The 20,369-nt window shown below is 37.6% G+C and overlaps 1 protein-coding gene across 1 annotated transcript; it reads left to right on the forward strand.

Moving 5' to 3' along the window:
• The first annotated feature begins 1,420 nt into the window (after positions 1–1,420).
• LOC113735795 (uncharacterized) lies at positions 1,421–2,444 on the forward strand. The gene is made up of 3 exons (XM_027262780.2): positions 1,421–1,793; positions 1,887–2,157; positions 2,258–2,444. Exons 1-3 carry the CDS (start codon positions 1,421–1,423, stop codon positions 2,442–2,444), a joined length of 831 nt encoding a protein of 276 aa, XP_027118581.2.
• The last annotated feature ends 17,925 nt before the right edge of the window (positions 2,445–20,369 follow it).

The following is a 20,369-nucleotide window of genomic DNA, read 5'->3' on the forward strand; positions in this document are numbered from 1 at the left end:
TCGTCAGTTGGTGAACACCAACCTAGATTTACAGGTGGAGGTAGACGAATTGAGACAGATGGTTAGTGCTCAGGAAGAGATGAGCTCCAAAAGACTAGGGCTCGACTCACTAGGTTAGGTGAGGAGGTCCATGATCGGACTTCCGGGATCCTTGTCGATGCCACTGAGATGATAGATGGGGTGATGGATATTGTCCAGAGCCCAGATCAGGAGGAGGATCCTGAGGAGGAGATTTCTCCTAGTAGTCCTACTATGGACTAGGTCTAGAGCGATTGACCTTTTGACCCTTTTGACTGGTACAGTTAGGAATAGTTGGGGTAATGCGAGTGCTGAGACCATTGTATTTTGCATGACTGTGTGGCTTATTTTTGAGGCACTTGATTCTGCTTTAGTCTTACATGACTGAAAGTATTCTTGTGGCACCTGTGTGCTATATTTTTGTGATTTTTCCCATGATTTGTTAATTGTATGGATCTTGACATGCTAATGAATGTAAATTATTGTTATTTTCAATACTTTCGTGATTGGTTCTTGTTTTAAGTATTTTATCGCGTAATTGATTCATTTCTTGCACTAGGCATACCTAGGATAATGGAAGGGCGAAAGAGTGGTCGAAGCCGTGGGTGAGAGACTAGACAGACCCAATCTCATGGGGATGACCAGGGATTGGCAATTGGATCAATCCAGGGATAAGAAAATATTGAGGGTAATCAAGTAGCTATTGCCATCAATAGCGTGACTAATATCCTAGAGCGTTTGGCTGATAGACAAGGTCCTGGATCACTTAACCAACCTGGGGAATAAGATAGAGGAGAGAATAGAGCCTTAGAAAGGTTCTTGAAGTTTAATCTGCCTAAATTTATTGGGGAACTCGATCCTGAGGTAACAAAAAATTGGTTGGAGAGAATGACCAATATATTCGCTGCCTTAGACTATACCGAGGATAGGCGAGTGAATTTTGCTGCGTTCCAATTTGAGGGAGTGACTCGTACTTGGTGGGGCATGATAAAAGGAAAATGGGAGAGAGCTCAAACCCCTTGGATTTGGGAGAATTTCACGAGGGAATTTACCTCCTTTAATTCAAGAAAAAAAGGATGATGAATTTATCAAGTTGAAACAAGAGACCCTTAGTGTAGCAGAGTATGAAGGAAAATTTACTAAATTTTCTAAGTATACCCCTGAATTGGTGACCAATGAGCGGAAAAGGATAAGGCGGTTAGTACAAGGGATTAATGTGAAAATCCAGGAGGGTTTGGCCACAACCCAAATCTCTATATTTACGGAGACTTTAGAGAAAACGCAAAGGGTTGAAAGTACAAGAATGCAAGTTAAGGACTTTCATAATAGGAAGAGAAACTTTTCTAATCGTACTTCTGGATAGACTAGTAAGAGTCCACAGCCTTCCAAAATTAGAAGAGGAATGGGAGGAATAAGGACTGCTGAAGCTTCTAGGGAAGCTTTATCCAGAGGAGGTCGTAGTGAGCCGCTTCAAGTTAGGGGAGTGCCTTCTAATGATTCGGCAGTGACCCCTCAAATTACTTGTGGGTACTGTGGTAAACCCAACTATTCTGAAAATGAATGTTGGAGGAAGTTTGGAAAATGTCTATTTTGTGGTAGCGCTGAACACCAAGTCGCGAGTTGTCCGAAAGCGCCAAAAACAGGAGGTAATATTCAAAGGTCAGAAAAGTCAACCTCAAAGCAGACCAGTGCTGGAGGAAACCGACCAAAGGTACCGATTAGGGTTTATGCATTGGACCATCAACAAATACCCGATGCAACTGAGGTAGTTGAAGGTACGATTCCTATCTTTCACCGTTTAGCTAGGGTCTTAATTGATTCGGGTACGACACATTCCTTTGTAAACCCTAATTTCATTGATGGAATAGATTTGAAGTCATCTAAGTTACCTTATGCCTTGGAGGTTAGAACGCCTACTAGAAATCAAAGTCTAATCGCTAACTTAGTGTATAGGGATTGTGAGATCTGGATTGGAGAATGGAAATTAATGGTCGATCTGATAGGTTTAGCGATTAAGGGATATGATGTGATCCTAGGAATGGACTGGTTAGCCCACTACAAGGCCCAGTTGAATTGTAAGACGAAAATAGAAGAATTATATATTCCGGGGAGAGAGAACCTTGAAATTGAATGTAAGAGGTAGATTAGCCTCATCTGCACTTATTTCAGGAATTCGAGTTAGAAAAATGTTAAGTAAGGGAGATCAAGGATATTTGGCTTTTCTAATCAACACTCCTAGTGATAAGGTGAAATTGGAGGATATGTCTGTAGTAAAAGAATTCCCAGATGTCTTTCCTGAAGAGTTAGAATCTTTACCCCTGGAAATGAACATAACTTTTAAGATTGATGTAACTCCGGGAGTAGCACCTATCTCTAAGGCGTCATATCGCATGGCTCTAGTTGAATTGAAGGAATTGAAATTGTAATTATAGGACTTGTTGGAACGGATTTTATAAAAGAGAGTGATTCACCGTGGGGGGGCCCGGTCTTGTTTGTTAAAAAGAAAGATGGGAGTTTAAAATTGTGTATAGACTACCGAGACTTAAATGATGTCACTATTAAGAATAAATACCCGTTGCCCCACATCGATGAATTGTTTGACCAATTGCAAGGGGTGGTAGTGTTCTCGAAGTTGGATTTGAGACAAGGTTATTATCAATTGAGGATTTTGGAGAAAGATATACCCAAGACTGCTTTTAACTCGAAATATGGGCACTTTGAGTTTGCCGTGATGCCATTTGGATTGACCAATGCACCTGCTGCTTTTATAGATTTGATGCACAGGGTTTTTAAGTATTATCTTGACCAATTTGTGATGGTGTTTATCGATGATATTTTGGTGTACTCCAAAAATGTCAAGGATCACGAGAAGCACTTGAGAATTGTTTTGCAAACCCTGAGGGAACATCAATTGTATGCTAAATTTAGCAAGTGTGAGTTCTGGTCGAAAGAAGTAACATTCTTGGGACATATATTTCTAAAGATGGGATAAAAGTGGATCCAGCTAAAATTGAATCTATTTCAAAGTGAAAACGACCGAAAAAACCCTACTAAGGTTCGAAGTTTTATAGGATTAGTAGGGTATTACCGGAGATTCATTAAGAATTTTTCTAAAATTTCTGGACCCATGACTGAGTTGACCAAGAAAAGTGATAAATTTATATGGAATCCTAAGTGTGAGAACAGTTTCCAAGAGTTAAAGAGACGTTTAACAAGAGCGCCTGTGTTAGCTCTATCGAATGGGAAAGATAGTTTGTGGTCTACACAGATGCTTCTAAAGAAGGTTTGGGATGTGTTTTAATGCAAAATGACAAAGTGATAGTATATGTCTCTAAGAAAGTGAAACCGCATGAAGAAAATTACCTGACTCATGACTTGGAGTTAGCGGCTGTGGTATTTGTTTTGAAGAAATGGAGACATTACCTATATGGAGTGACATTTGAGGTTTTTACCAACCACAAAAGCCTTAAATATTTGTTTTCCCAAAAGGAACTGAATTTAAGGCAACGTAGGTGGATGAAATTTTTGGAAGATTATGATTGCACGATAAAGTACCATCAAGGGAAGGCCAATATAGTGGCCGATATTTTAAATCATCAAGTGCAAATGGCTGGATTGATAATTAAGAAATTTCACTTGTTAAAAGAAGTTAGTTATTGGAATCCTAAATTTGAGCCAAAGAAAATAATTTTTGGGAATATTGCAGTAAATTCCACTTTGTTGGAACATATTAAAGAGATTTAGGAAAAGGATCCTGAAGTGCAAAAGTGGGTGGAGAAAGTCAAAAAGGGAGAAAAGTCGGATTTTAACTTGGGGTTGAATGGTATATTGAAATTTCAGAATCAGATAGTGATACCAAAAGATGAGGGACTTAAGAAGGAGATCTTGGAAGAGGCACATCGATCGAAATTTACGGTACACCCTGGAGAGAATAAAATGTACTAAAACTTAAAGAGTGTGTACTGATGGGAGAGCATGAAAAGGAAAATTTCCCAATTTGTTCAGACCTGTTTAATTTGCCAACAGGTTAAAGCTGAACATCAGAAACCATCCAGACTTTTGCAACCTTTAGAGATACTAGAGTGAAAATGGGAGAACATCACTATGAATTTTGTATCAGGACTACCCAGGACACAAAGAGACCATGATGCTATTTGGGTAATAGTGGATAGACTGACCAAATCGGCTCATTTTCTACCGATCAGTATGAGGTACTCATTGGAGAAGTTAGCTAAGTTGTATTTGGATGAGATTATCAGATTACATGGAATACCTGTAAGTATTGTGTCCGATAGAGACTCGAGATTTATTTCGAGGTTCTGGCAAAAGATGCAGGAATAGTTAGGGACTAAATTGAATTTTAGTACTACTTACCATTTCCAGACCGATGGACAGTCTGAGAGGACGATTCAAACTTTTAAGGATATGTTGAGGACTTGTATTTTGGATTTTGGGGAGAGTTGGAGCAAATATTTAATACTGGTAGAATTTGCTTATAACAATAGCTTTCACTCTTCCATTCAAATGGCTCCGTATGAAACACTTTATGGTCGGAAGTGTAGATTCCCGATTAGTTGGGATGAAATAGGTGAGCGAAAAATTTTAGACCCGACTACAATGCCTTGGATTGAGGAAGCTAATGAGAAAGTGAAGTTAGTACGACAGAGGATTCAGACCGCACAAAGTCGTCAAAAGAGTTATGCAGATAATTGGAGGAAGGACTTAAAATTTGCGGTTGGAGATCTAGTGTTTCTTAAGATTACACCTCTAAAAGCAAGTTTAATGTCTGGAAAAGGAAAGAAGTTACAACTAAGATTCGTAGGGCCGTACAAGATTATCCAACGAGTAGGAGATGTGGCCTATAAGTTAGAATTGCCACTGAATTTGTCTCGGATTCACAACGTTTTCCACGTGTCTATGCTTAAGAAATATTATCCAGACCCTTCTCACATTTTGTAACCAGAAAGTATTGAAATTGATGAGATTTTGACCTATGAGAAGAAACCGGTAAAGCTTCTGGATCGTAAGGTGAAGGAACTGAGGAATAAACGGATACCGTTGGTAAAAGTTCTTTGGAGGAATAATGGAATAGAGGAAGCAACCTAGGAAGTCGAAGAAGCAATTCGAGGAAGGTATCCAGACCTGTTCACCGATCAAGGTAAATTTCGAGAACGAAATTTTCTTAAGGGGAAGAGGATATGAGAATTCGCAAATTTACTTATTTTAAATTCCCATTACTAGCTTATTTAAATATTTAATTGCCCGTTTACTCCGAATATTTTATTTCAACCTTTTTAGACCCAATTACATAGAACCATGATTTACTTATATTTTTAAAATGATTCGTTTCAAAATTTAATTTTTAAAATCTCGTTAAATAAGAATAGTGAATACACGTTTGGAGTCAATAATCGATTCGAGAATACAATAATCTTGAAAAATTGGAGACTTGTACATTTGTCTTGAAATACGTATTTTTATGTTTAAGTGTTCAATTATTAGTTAGTGATACTATCATTATAAGAATTTCTTGAAAATTTCACTTTATCGCGCACAAATCGGGAGTACGCGCTTTTGCGCACGCGATTAATTGAGGGACTTTAGACCTTTATTTTTAAACTATTAAGAGTGAATAATAATAGTATGATTAGAAGTGCATTAGAGATTTAGTACACAAGTGAAACAAACTCGAGAAAAATCGGGCACGAAACGCGCGCAAACGCGCACTATTCCTAGTTGACTTTTGGGACACTTTTGGCCATACATTTAAGCTTCTCAAGGAAGCTTTATTTTCAGCACAACTCTCTCTCTCTCTTCACTCAAACAGCCGGCCATCCAAGGAAGGAAAAGAACAAACATTTCTCCTTCATTTCACTTCTCAAATCTCACCCAAATCACTTCAAAATTTATGCACAACTTGCAAATCACTTGGTGATCAAACTAAGCTAGGAAATGAGCTTCATTTCACGGTTTTTCTTGAGCTTCATTGGGCCGAAAATTTCTGCTTTAGTCACCTAAGGAGGTAAACAACGATCAACCCCCTAATTCTTGATTTATGGAAGTTATATTGCACTTATGAGCTCATAGATTCACATGGGTAGCTTTATATTGTTGAAACTCTTGTGAGTGGGCTCTATGAAATCTCACAATGGACTTGATGAATTGATTTGATGATATTTGATGTTATTTATGTTGGATTAGTGCTTAATCTAATGAAAATAAGTTGTTTTGTGGAAGATAGATCAAAGGAAGTGAAAAGGGAAATTTACCGTTTCTGCCCCTGCCATTTCTTTGCACTTTGGTGCACTTTTTGTGGTCCAATTGATGATTCTGATGTATATGTGTAATATAGGTTGTGTAGAAAGTTTCCTCGAAAAATTACGTGATTTGGATGGGTAAATGTTGAGATTTCGAAATTCTACCAAAACTAAAATTGTGTCCCGTATTACTCTGGCAGTGATTTTGTTTTAGCCATAACACTTTACTCCGACGTCGAAATCGAGTGTTGTTTATGGCACTAGAAACTAGACATTTCCAGTTTTCCAATGATATAAAATGCATGCCCTGATTCCACCTGAGTGAGCCGTACCAACCTTGTAAATTTGCCAGTTCTGTTTCTCATCTGTACTGGAAGCTCTGTTCTGAGCTGCGATTTGATACTCAAATATGAGTTAGTTGTGGACAGAATTTTAAAATGATTCCTTCTAAAACATTGTAGCCTTATGAATGTAGTTTGCAACGCCACCAACTATGCTCAATTCCAAGTTGAATTGAGTGAGTTGTGGCTAGTTTTCAGAGCTGCTTTCACGAAAGAAAACCCTAATTCTGGACTGATCTATAGCTTATCTTGATTTGGGACTTGTTATTCGAAATCCTTGGTGTTAATCACCTATCAAACATATTTTGGATGTTTTCTAGACTTTGCCCTCATAAATAAATCATGTTTGACAAATTTTCATTGGCCAAATGTGTGAGAACCCTAATTTTTAAAATATAATTTTCCCAAACTACAGGTCTTGCACCAAGATTTAAACCACCTCTTACATGCCCTAACATTATATTTTACAATGTGTTACAACAAATCCCTTGTATTGACTCTCACTTTAAAATACCATTTCCCCAAATTATTTGCCTTATGCTAGCCTTATCCTAGGATTTAAATCATATATTATATGTCCTTACATTATATTTTCTAGGTGTTACAATAATTTTCATGCATTACACTTCATTCCTTTTTACTTGTAATAAAACAATTTTTCTTGAGTTGATTTTAATTATACACCACTTGCATTTTACCAAGTGTCTTTATATTAGTGGTAGAGATCTTACATGTAGGATTATAGGTATTAAAGAATGATTGGTACACTTGGAAAGGTTAGTTAGAGGTGTTAAAGAATGATTGGTGCACTTGGAAAGGTTAGTTAGAGGTGTTAAAGAATGATTGGTGCACTTGGAAAGGTTAAGACACCATTAGTCAAAGATTAAGAAAGAATAGGACAAGTAAGTGGACATGTGGCAAAACCTTAGCCAAGTATCTTGTTGGAACCAAGATTAGAAGATTATTTAAACTAGCCAAAGCCTTTTTTTTTCTTTAGTGTTGGCCGAATTTCAGCTCAAGGAAGAGAGAGAGAGAGAGCTCCCAAATCAGGTTTTCTTACCTAAACAAATCAAAGACCAAAATTCAAGAGAAGAATTTAGGGTTTGCAAGGAAGCTTTCTTTGTTTTTGGTGTTGAATTCCAACCTTGGAGCTTCTACTTGGTGGATTTCTTGGTGATTTGAACACCTTGTAAGTAAGGTAAGTATTCTTTAATTTGGGGTTTTTATGTGTTAGATTATCTACTATAAGCTCTAATCATGAATTGCAAGTTATTGTGGTTGGAATTGGAAGTTAACCCCTTGAATTGAACGAGTAGTGGAGGAATTGTTATTATGCGCACCAAGTGTTTGATGAAATGTCGATCCCTTATTCATGTGTATTTATGAAGTATTGATATGTTTTAAAGCCCTATTTAGTTAGATTTAATACTTGATATGTGCCAAAGGTGAAAATAATGAGAAGAGTGAAAGTTGGAAAATTTCAAGTGTGCTGACCGAAATTTTAGGGGTTGCTGTCCGGTTTTTGCCTTGATGTTTCATGCATATTTTGGCTACAAAACTGAGTGATATATGTTGGGTTATGTGTGTGTAGGTTGTCTACAAAAAATTAGCCAATTTGGTTGAGTAAATTTTGAGTTACAAGCAAAGGAACAAAACTGGACAAGGTCCAGAATTTTCTGTCCAGCAATCTTGTAAAGGCCATAACGTTTTACTCACTGATCGGAATTGAGTGCCGTTTGTGGCATTTGAAAGTAGACTCTTAGAGCTTTAAAACGGTACCAAGCTCATTTTCTGGTTCGTCTTGAGCGATCCGTGGCGAGTCATGGAATTTGGCTGCCTGGGTGGTACTGTTCATCCGTGGCAGTCCAAAAATTTCATTTGGTTTCTTAATTTGGAGCCACTTATGTTGGGATTTTGGAAATGGTTTCTTCTAGACAAATTTACCCTTATGAACCTAGTTTCCAACGCAACTGACAAAACCTAATTCCGACTCTCCTACAATAAGCCGTGACCGTTTTCCCGAGACTGGCCGGCCGACACTGTTCAAACCGAAAATGAAACCTTTGAATTTAAATGAAACCTTTCCTTACCAAGCAATCATATGAACACTAAACATGTATTTTCATGAATTTTTACTATATTTTGGACCTCATTTACATGAAGGATTAAGTAAATTACTTTAGTTACTTAGCTTTTTCATGAACCTATAATTTAGTGAGAAACGAATCTTATTGTTATCGTTTTCATTCGTTGCCCTAGGATCGGGAAATGGAGGTGACTGAAACTGAATCATTTGAAGTTGATAATGACTTTTGTTTGACAGGTGAGTGTTCCACGACCTGCTACTTGTTATGTGGGATACTTGTATATGTGAAAACCTTGATGTGCTATTGACTGAGCCAAACACTGTTTTAATTAAAGTTGGAAGCGAGTGTATACTTTATCGCACTCGACCTTCCTTGATTTCCACTGAGGCTATATATATTGTTACACTGTGATGTGAAATTTTAATTGTGACTATGAATGAGTTGTTAGGGTGATATCCCTTCAACTACTGTTACTGTTTGGGTACCCAACCTCATAGGTGAGTCGGTTGTGTCGAGTCAGCAAGGGCTTGGTCGAGAAGGCCGATAAACCTTGAGGACTGTTTATTGTTCACTGGAAATTGAATCTTGCTTGGAGGTTCCTGGTGAAGCATAGCCGTTGTGCTTGTTTGTTGTGTTGTCCAGCACCACCAGTGATAAAATCCTCGGCTTGATACTGTTTCATTAGAATCCTTGAGCATTGGAACTCGGATTCCTGGTATACTCGAGTATTACCAAACTACTGTTTCTGGAGTGTGGGCCCGGTGAGGGGTAGATTGGTGGACAGAAACTGGTGAAAGTGGTGTTCTACGGACCCTTTTATACTGTGCATACAAATGTTGACGGAGTGTCAACAGGAGGCAATTATGATCAAGCTCAAGTGGATCTTTGGCTTTTGAAAGCCACCCGTATCCTTGAATTGAACTGTGATTAAACTGTTATCCTACTGTGTGATATTTATTATTTCTGTGCTCTTATTTGGTTATGTGCTTACTTGTTTTACTTGGAACCTCACTGAGCTTTAGCTCACCCCATTCCCTTTGTTTTCCTTAACAGATCTGGGATGGATTTGATCAAGAGCTTTCCTAGCTTTACATTGTTTTGGACTGGTATTTGAGATTATAACATTTTGCTTAAGTAGACCTTACTTTTGACTCCTGTAAGTTTAAACCTATAAGTTCGACTCATGTTATGTAAGTTTATGTGTGGAGTGGTAAGTTGACATTTGGCTATATGTATACTAAGATTTTGGATTGTTAGTGAAGTGATTATGTTTTATTTAGGGTTACGCTCCAAAGCATGGAAGATATTTTCTCTACTTCATTTGAGTTATTAGTACTTTGATCGACTGAGCCCCGGCGAGAGTTGGGCAGGCAGTCCGCTGATACCCTAGGGTTCGCCCTAGGGAGAGGTGGAGCTGTCACAGTTGGTATCAGAGCTTAGGCTTTAGATCTTTGTAGTGTATCCTAGACTTAAATGTTTAGGATGCCGGACTATGTGATTGGTTTGAAAGTTGAGTGGCGGCTGAAAAAAAAAATCTTAGGGCCTAGGTGTGATTTGGCCGGAGTGAATTAGAAATTTTTAATTTGAAACTTTATTTGGTCGGAGTGCATGACTATTTCCCCTTAAAAGTATTTAAGTTTCCTCTACACTTCGTGTAGAGTGGACGGATCTAGTGACCTTAGCAATAGACCTGTTAGCGAGCCGTCCTGTAGGGATTTACCGATGATTAAGTATTAAATCAGGCCCGAAGAAGCTAGAGCCTATTAAAGTCCATCTAACCGCTACAGGCGTTGCAAGTGCCATCATACTTATATTTACCCTAATGAAATAGTGTTGGTTGTGGTGAAGGGGCGGAAGGTTGCCATAAGGGACAACGCTAGGCTTGAATTTGAAATGAATCAACTGAAGGAAACTATTAAAATGCGAGTCGATCGAATTAAGGAGCACGAGTATGATATGGTTGAAGGCCATGAAAGGATTGATGATCTGTGTGCGTAGTTTGGAGAAACTCAGGAGCCTATGGTTAAGGGGGCAATGAAAGTGAGGAATAGAGTTGAATCGATTCTGAACATTTGCAATGACTTACTTGGAGATGTGTACGATGAGGCTTCCCACATTGGAGGCGAGGCAGGAGCAGAACCTGCCCAGATTAAGGGGTCAGCTAGTCTCGCAGTGGATTAAGCCTTCACTTCCAGGCTACTATTTTGGGTGATTTTGACTACTATACATAGAACGGATAGGGGATGTAGTGACTTGGTGGTTGTATGGCTTTCTTTTGATTACATGCACTAGGTTTTTGCTTAATATGACTGTACGACTATATCTGTACTTTTGAAGCCCGTACTTACTACTTTTGGTCTTGCTATGTTGTAAATGACTACTATGAGCCTTTGAATGTATAATACTTGATTGTTGATTGTTGACAGTTGATTTTTGACTTTGATAATTGACTTTGACTTTTGACTTTTGACCTTTGGCTTGACTTTTGATTTTGGCTATGACTTTATTTTGGCATCACATTCAAATTACTTTGCATTTTACTCGCCTATCGTGACTCTGATTTTTCTTTTATTTAGTTTTTTTGAATGAATAAGTATCTGTTATGTATCGACGCGTACTCACCCATTAGTTATAATACTTAGAGCCCTAGACTAATGAGTAATAATGGAGACTAGATGACAGTATAGTAGGGGCCATGAGTGTGGATCTAGGTAGGTCCAAGAATAAGAGGAGGAATAAAGGTCTGTAGTCAATTAGAACCAAGGATCCGAATGTGGAGAAGAATGTCCAGGTAGCTACAGCTATCAATTGTATGGCTGATCTAATGTTTACTGGCCCGTTTGGTTGACCATCGAGGTCAAGTATCGGGTAACTAGTAAAGGAACCTTGAAATAAGTGAAGATAGGGCCCTGAGACGGTTCCAAAGTTCGCCTCCCTTAAATTTCTTAGAGGACCAAATTCCAAAGCTGCCGAGAACTGGTTTGAAAGAATGGAAGATATTTTGCTGCTTCACGTGGTCCCTGCACAGAGTGAGTTTGGGGTCAAGCGGTGTTTTTGGGCGTAAGTTATGAATCATGACTGTTATAAGTATAAACCCTTATCAGTGTCCTTGGGAGAAATAGGTATGTACGTCGGGTAGGAATCTCTAATACGGGTGATTTACTCTTGGGACCGGCCGGCTCAAGTTGTGAATTGTCTTATTGTGGATTCTTATACTTGAGTACCAAAAGTGGAGAGCACTAGAATAATGGTCTGTATCTTGATTGCACTTGAGATAAATTTTAATGGTAAAAGTCAAGGCGCGAAAGATTATAACACTTGACCTAGTTAATGGACTGATTGAGGGAATGGATCTCGGAAGTTATCATGGACTAATCTAGAAATAGTCTGTTAGAGTTTCTATAGACGGTGGCTAAATTATAGTGTACGTCGAGAGATTTGCACTGAAGACCTATTTCCTTCTCCTATGACTGTGAAGACTTGATAAGTGTTTATTTTGAATATGAGGTGGTTTGATTGCAACTATATGGATATTTCTATCCCTCTTGTGATATTCTTTCCTATACTTCCTTAACAACTATCCACTAATGTCTAAGTATGGACTTGACTCGATTATTATCGTGGTGAGATCGTGAGTTTTGGAATTATGCATGGGGATTTGAGAAAAGAATTGGATTCTATACCTGTATACAAAAGCTTGAGATAGGGTGTGAAACTTTTGAGATATGAAGTACACTTTAGGATTTCATTATGTACATAAGTGATAAGAATACTCCTTATGTTAAACTCCCCAAATAAGAATGAGTGGCATAATATTTTGAGATGTTGCCCTACCTGTATTCTACTTCCTTGTTTATCTCGTTTGAGAATAGGTAAGTTTAATTCCTCGTGGTTAGATTGGAAGTGAATGAGCTCAAAAGTTATATGACTAGAGTTTTCAATTGTAAATAGTTACTTATTCTGCTCCTTTGATTTGCCTGGCAAGCTATCATCGAATTAAGTGAATCGGTGAGATGACAAATATGACTGGTCTGCATAAGAAAATAGAGATTATTCGAATGGAAGTAGAGTTCCAGAAGAGATTAGCTGAGTACTGGGAAGGATGATGGGAACAAGAATACTTGGAGAAAATTGAACCACTGCACCAGAACATAGAATTGAAAAAGAAATACGAAGGGATTCTAGAAGAGGTGCGGAATGAGTTTGAATTAGTGCATTTGCCTAATCGAATAGCATCTTAAGACATTCCTAGTCAAAGTTAGCCATTTAGTGAGATTTTGCCTGAAATAGTTGTAATCATTGAACTATGTGTAGTGAAAATTTTATGTAGTAAGCCGTATTCTCGTTAGGAATAGTGAACTTGGTACCTGCTATTTTACTAAGTGCCATTAAAAATTGGTGGTTGGGCAGTATTGGATCCTTGCCCATGAATCTATCGCTATATTTTAGTCTTTAAGTTAAGCGAAAATTTTTCGTTTGTCATTCGAAATGAAGAAATTATTCAATGGATAGTGTATGGGTTTGAGAGCTAGCAAGAATAGTAGCCAAGTTTTAACTCTTCTTTTATCAAGATTAAAGTTTGTGTCATATTCTTCACCTCGACTAAATCAAAAAGTTGACCAAATTGTTTTCCTTTTCCTCTTGCTTGGGCGAACAAATGGAGAAGAAAAACCAAAGAGAGACCTTCAACTCTAACCTCAAATTTGTACTTGAATTTTGAGTTTTAACCAACTAATTTGCAAACTACTCTATAGAAATAATAACTAAGGTAGATTTCAAGGTGTTGGTAGAGTGATTTTGGAGGAAGAAGCTCTAAATTTTCATCTTTCTTAAGGTTACAGGGTAACCTTGACAATAAACTTTCCTCTACTTTAAATATATGCAAACTGGAGGTTTAGGGTTTCAATTTCGGTTGTTTTATGAGAAAATATCATGGTTTGGAGTTGTGTCGTGAAATTTTCAATTTTATGGTACTTTTCTGTCCACACATGATACTTAAGTGTTGGTCATGGTTTGGTAGCTTTGCTATGTGAAATATCTTTATATGCTAGTTTGACTTGCCTAAAGAAACTTCCAGCTTGTGATTAGGAATTTCAGCTTAGGGTTTCCTTTTCTAACTTGAATAGGTGACAGTTATATGCTTGATGTAGTGAGTTGTTGGCTTGATATTTATATGCTTGAGTTGAAACTATTTCATGGGAAGAATAAAGCCTTGAATGGGCTGGAAAAGTTAGTAAACACAAAAGAAGTGCCGCTGAAAATTTTTTCGTGGGGAACCTTGGAAAGTTTTACGAAATCCGTTATATCTTGATGTAGAAAAGTTAAAATTGAGTTTCGTTTATTATGTTTGAAACTAGGTTCAGAATATCAGTATTGTTTTCAATTCCCATGAATATCTACGATTTTTCAAAGTTGACTGAAATTGTATACCTGTTATGTCTGTTACTGGGTGAAGCAGCAACTTTAGGTTGGAATTTGACTGACTTGTGGATTGGATCTTACAATGGTACCTTCTAGAAAGTTGTAACAATTTGAATCTATATTCCGACGGTATAAAGTTTATAAGTTTTGGACATAAGAATCTCGAGATATGATTTTAAATGAGATCACGTAACACTGGAAAATTCCTATTTTCCTAGGATTATTCCTACTTACATTTCCAACTTTAAGATTGGAGTTGGTAAACTATTTTGAGATTGGTTTATGAGTGGATTGAGGCTTAAATAAAAGGAAACTGAGTTCTTCAAATCATTTTAGGTCAAAAGGTCAGACAGTTTACAACTTTACATTTTGAACGTCTTTTCTACTTTCCCCAAACGTTTGGCTATAAGTGATACTTTTCTGCTCTAAATGACTTTTGCAACATTGATTAGTAAGGACATGAAGATTATTCCTCGATTGGAACAAGCTAGTATTATATTTTGATAGGTTATACGAGTATGAAACTTATAAATTGATACATGTTCTAAATAAAGATTTGGAGCCTCAATTCCTACATAATGTGGCTTTGTATTGTTGGTCTTTTACTAAAGCATGTGCTCACAGGACTCGAGAGAGTTAAAAAGAATATTCACCGAAAATATTTTGAACTATTCAGAAATCAAGCTGAGAATTTCGAGGGCGAAATTCTTTAAGGGGGAGAGAGTGTGAGAACCCTCATTTTTAAAATATAATTTTCCCAAACTACAGGCCTTGCACCAAGATTTAAACCACCTCTTACATGCCCTAACATTATATTTTACAATGTGTTACAACAAATCCCTTGTATTGACTCTCACTTTAAAATACCATTTCCCCAAATTATTTGCCTTATGCTAGCCTTATCCTAGGATTTAAATCATATATTATATGTCCTTACATTATATTTTCTAGGTGTTACAATAATTTTCATGCATTACACTTCATTCCTTTTTACTTGTAATAAAACAATTTTTCTTGAGTTGATTTTAATTATACACCACTTGCATTTTACCAAGTGTCTTTATATTAGTGGTAGAGATCTTACATGTAGGATTATAGGTGTTAAAGAATGATTGGTACACTTGGAAAGGTTAGTTAGAGGTGTTAAAGAATGATTGGTGCACTTGGAAATGTTAGTTAGAAGTGTTAAAGAATGATTGGTGCATTTGGAAAGGTTAAGACACCATTAGTCAAAGATTAAGAAAGAATAGGACAAGTAAGTGGACATGTGGCAAAACCTTAGCCAAGTATCTTGTTGGAACCAAGATTAGAAGATTATTTAAACTAGCCAAAGCCTTTTTTTTTCTTTAGTGTTGGCTGAATTTCAGCTCAAGGAAGAGAGAGAGAGAGAGCTCCCAAATCAGGTTTTCTTACCTAAACAAATCAAAGACCAAAATTCAAGAGAAGAATTTAGGGTTTGCAAGGAAACTTTCTTTGTTTTTGGTGTTGAATTCCAACCTTGGAGCTTCTACTTGGTGGATTTCTTGGTGATTTGAACACCATGTAAGTAAGGTAAGTATTCTTTAATTTGGGGTTTTTATGTGTTAGATTATCTACTATAAGCTCTAATCATGAATTGCAAGTTATTGTGGTTGGAATTGGAAGTTAACCCCTTGAATTGAACGAGTAGTGGAGGAATTGTTATTATGCGCACCAAGTGTTTGATGAAATGTCGATCCCTTATTCATGTGTATTTATGAAGTATTGATATGTTTTAAAGCCCTATTTAGTTAGATTTTGTGAGGCCCCAGTCCGTTCGTAAGTCGATATTAGTGTTATTTGATATTCAGTATAGAAAAAAATCAGGGTTTTATGGTTAGGAAGGAAACCCTAATTCGGTTGAGCTTGAAAATCCTAGTTTACGTATTATGATTATAAGATTCAAACTATAATTTATATTCGGTATTCTAGTGTGTGCCTTGACATAGGTAAATATAGGATTTGTTTTAATTACAAAGGTTTAGTAAGTTTGAATGATTAGCAAACCTCTAGTGTTACTATATTAGAAAGCTTAAGTGGAGTTTTATTTATCGCCCGCCTTTTTCCACATTTTCTTTATTAGAAAAGTTCCCCAGATAATTTTTATGAGTAAATATAGTTTTTAGATGATTTTTCTAGTATCGGTTAGATTTTGAGAAAATAAGAACGTATATCGGACGTGGGACCCACTAGTGCGGAAAGTTCGGAAAAATTCGGCCAATTAGGTTAAATTTCGGATACTGTGTGAAATTTATCGAGTGTTAAGAGATAAGTAGAGAGTGAAATTTGATTGATGTGAAAGGAAAAGAAAGGGATAGGAATGCATTTAAGAGGTGACAAGTGTCACCATCTCATTGGACATGACTTATGATTTACTATTCATGCTTTTGACTTTTGACCAAATTGAGTAAATATCTCTAAAATTCACTAAAAATTCACTCATTTCTTCTCCTCCATAGCCGGCCCTCTCTCTCTAACAAAGAAGGAAAAAATCCTCTTCAATCTTCAAGCTTTCCACTAGTTCAAATCATCCAAACCAATTGCCTAAACTAGTTTCTACTCCATACAACCTTTCCATTTGGTGTTAGTGGTGAGTTTGGTGAAGTTTTTGGAAGAGCTAAGGTGGTCTACAACTCCTCTTCTCTTGTATACTAGGTAAGTGATGATTGAACATCCTCCTACATCTAATGATGTTTAATTTGTGCTTAGTGGTGGCTAAAGTGATGGAATGTGTGATTTATTTCTTGATTTGAAATGAATTGGTGAAGTTTTTATTTTTTTTGAGGAATTTTCTGGTTTAATGTGATCATGGTGTTGTGGTTGTTTATGATGGTTGATAATGAGGGGTAATGACTCTAGTAGGTGTGTTTGATAGGAAATTGCAACCAATTTTGGGTTTGGAATGAAATGTGAAAAGTTAGGGTTTCATAACCCCCTTTTCTGTCCGGTTTTGGATCATATGGTTAGAGGCTGAATTGACCTTTGCTTAAAACATGAAAGTTGTAGGTATTGATGTGTTTGAGGTGCCTGTAAAATTTCAGATCATTTGGAGTAGTGTAGAGTGAGATATGTCGATTTTACTGTTGCTGTTCTGGGTTGATCAGAATGTGAAAACTGCACTTGTAATTGGTTGTTTTGGCTGGTATTTCTTCAGAATTAGTTGTTATGGTCTTCTAATGAAATGTATCCCTGTTTCTAAGCTTTCGGATGGCTTTGGAATTTCTGGATTTGGACTTGTGTAGGCTGAGTTATGATGTTTGTACTAGAATACGGTTTGTGATCCTGTTTTGCGATTCTGGTATAGTGTCTTGCATTTTTGACCTTGTTACATTCAAAATTGGACAAAGTTTCCTTCTTCAACATTGTAGCCCCTTAAGTCCTGGATATTCCTGTAAATATTCAGGTTAAACGGATTAGTATATCCTGAGTTATAAACGAAATACTCAGACCTGTTTTGACCGTCAAATTCTGTTACGTTTTTGGAAAGTTTTTGACCGTGACTTTTCGATTTTGATAGAGTACGATCTGGGTGTCGACTCTGTCATAAGAAATGTAGATCTTGGTCACAGCTTCGAAACGCTATAAAGTGCGTCAAAATCCGAGTCCCGTAGCTCTAGTTATGATCGAAATAAGAATTCATGTCAGGACTGTTCTTATATCCGGACAGTTTACGACTGGAACTTTGGCTTCACATTTGACTGGGTTACAAGCTGTTTGGGCTTGCGACCAAAACACAAAACTTATAGCCCTATATCAAAGCTTTCTAACGCCCTTGGAATTTCATGAATCGGATTTATAAAACCTGAGATATAGTCGAGCAAACAAGGCCTGCCCGTGAAAATGACCATTTTCTGGTCAGATCTGTTTTGGTCCGGATGACCAATTTCCGTTCCGAATTTGGATTGCCGATCTTCATGAAAGATGTTCCATTTGGAATGAACCATCTAACTGCAATTTTCAGCGCTTTTGACCATGTGTAGCATAGAAAACAGTTTGCACTCAAAACTGACCATTTGTGCATTGGCCAAATTTCGTAAGTGATTGTGTTTGGTTCATTTGGGACTGAAGCCTCCAGTTTCAGTTCTGGATGTCTTCATAACAGTTGTTGTTCATTCTTTAAGCTTCGATATGGCGTCTCATACGCCTTAATCCGATATTCGTAGCTCAACTTATGAGTAAACTAGAAACGAGTGTCAAATCTGCCGTTTCCGCTAACGGTCGTTTCCGTTTCCGTCCGTCATATTTACGTGCGCGCGTGTCGTTTTTGCCGTTTTGCTTGTTTTAGGCACGATAGTAGCCATTTGCGATATTATGTGACACAATCTTCTATTTCAGACGATGGTGTGCTGGGCGGAACTGGTGGGACCCACTACTAGCTGTTCATTTCGATCCGACTTCGTACTTTTGCTATTTCAGTTTCTGAGTAAGTATTCAGGCCAGTTTGGTGTGTTTTCTTTGCTATGTGTTTGAGATATGTGAAACGGGTACTTAGGCGAGGGTGTACTTTATCGCACTCGACCTAAACCCTAATTTGAATGTATAATTGTACTTGGCATATGTATATGAACCTTTTGGAACCAAAACCCTTGAGCTTGTGGCTCGGGGCGACTTTCGAGTAAAGTTTGTGAAGTTTGCAAAGTTTGTGAGTTCGTGGGCCCGATCTAAGACCTGTATGGACTATTCGAGCCGGTTAGGGCTTGGTCGAAGTCAGTCCAACTTAGTCTGAGGCCACCAAGTTTGTAGGTTCATGTTATGAACCAATTTTGTGAATCCGGTTCACCGAGAAGGTGACCAAGTTTGTGACCCGAGCTTGTGACTCAAGCTCAAGTTTGTGATTTCGTTCGTCCGGGCAAGTTTGTGAGGTGACTGGCCAGTGAGGGTGATAAGGTGTCGGTGGGTGTACAAGTGAAGTTCTACGGACCATTGAGTGCGGTCGACGGAGTGTCGGCAGGAGATCACGCATGGCATATGAATTGGCTTTGGAGCCACCTGTATCCTTATTATGTGATATTACTTTTCTGCTTTTGCTTTACTCTTACTGTGTAACTGTTGTTATGTGAAATTTATGCTTTCGCCCCTGTTTACTTACTAAGCATATAGCTTACTCCTTTACTTTTGTTTTCCTTAGCAGGGGCCGACGCGGAGACTTTTGGCACGTACACTAGTATAGTTAGGTTTGATTGTAATAGTTGGACATATAGTATGTTTGTTTTTATTTTGGTGGTTTGTATAAGGACCCTCCTTAGAGTCTATCTTCTGCTGGTTGTGGTTATAGTATGTTAGAGTGGTTTGACTCGAGACTCTTGAAGATGTAAATATAACTTTTGGGATTGTATATATTGTATATAGTGCTCTTTCGAGTTATCTAGTTTTATTGCTTAAGTTTTGAGTCCTGGCGCGAGCTAGGCAGGCGGCCCGCCGATACCCTTGGGTTCGCTCTTGGGAGAAGTGGGGTCGTCACAGATTTAATACTTGATATGTGCCAAAGGTGAAAATAATGAGAAGAGTGAAAGTTGGAAAATTTCAAGTGTGCTGACCGAAATTTTAGGGGTTGCTGTCCGGTTTTTGCCTTGATGTTTCATGCATATTTTGGCTACAAAAGTGAGTGATATATGTTGGGTTATGTGTGTGTAGGTTGTCTACAAAAAATTAGCCAATTTGGTTGAGTAAATTTTGAGTTACAAGCAAAGGAACAAAACTGGACAAGGTCCAGAATTTTCTGTCCAGCAATCTTGTAAAGGCCATAACGTTTTATTCACTGATCGGAATTGAGTGCCGTTTGTGGCATTTGAAAGTAGACTCTTAGAGCTTTAAAACGGTACCAAGCTCATTTTCTGGTTCGTCTTGAGCGATCCGTGGTGAGTCATGGAATTTGGCTGCCTGGGTGGTACTGTTCATCCGTGGCAATCCAAAATTTTCATTTGGTTTCTTAATTTGGAGCCACTTATGTTGGGATTTTGGAAATGGTTTCTTCTAGACAAATTTACCCTTATGAACCTAGTTTCCAATGCAACTGACAAAACCTAATTCCGACTCTCCTACAATAAGCCGTGACCTTTTTCCCGAGACTGGCCGGCCGACACTGTTCAAACCGAAAATGAAACCTTTGAATTTAAATGAAACCTTTCCTTACCAAGCAATCATATGAACACTAAACATGTATTTTCATGAATTTTTACTATACTTTGGACCTCATTTACATGAAGGATTAAGTAGATTACTTTAGT

The sequence above is a fragment of the Coffea arabica genome, chromosome 3c, assembly GCF_036785885.1.
Source record: "Coffea arabica cultivar ET-39 chromosome 3c, Coffea Arabica ET-39 HiFi, whole genome shotgun sequence".
Lineage (NCBI taxonomy): Eukaryota > Viridiplantae > Streptophyta > Magnoliopsida > Gentianales > Rubiaceae > Coffea > Coffea arabica.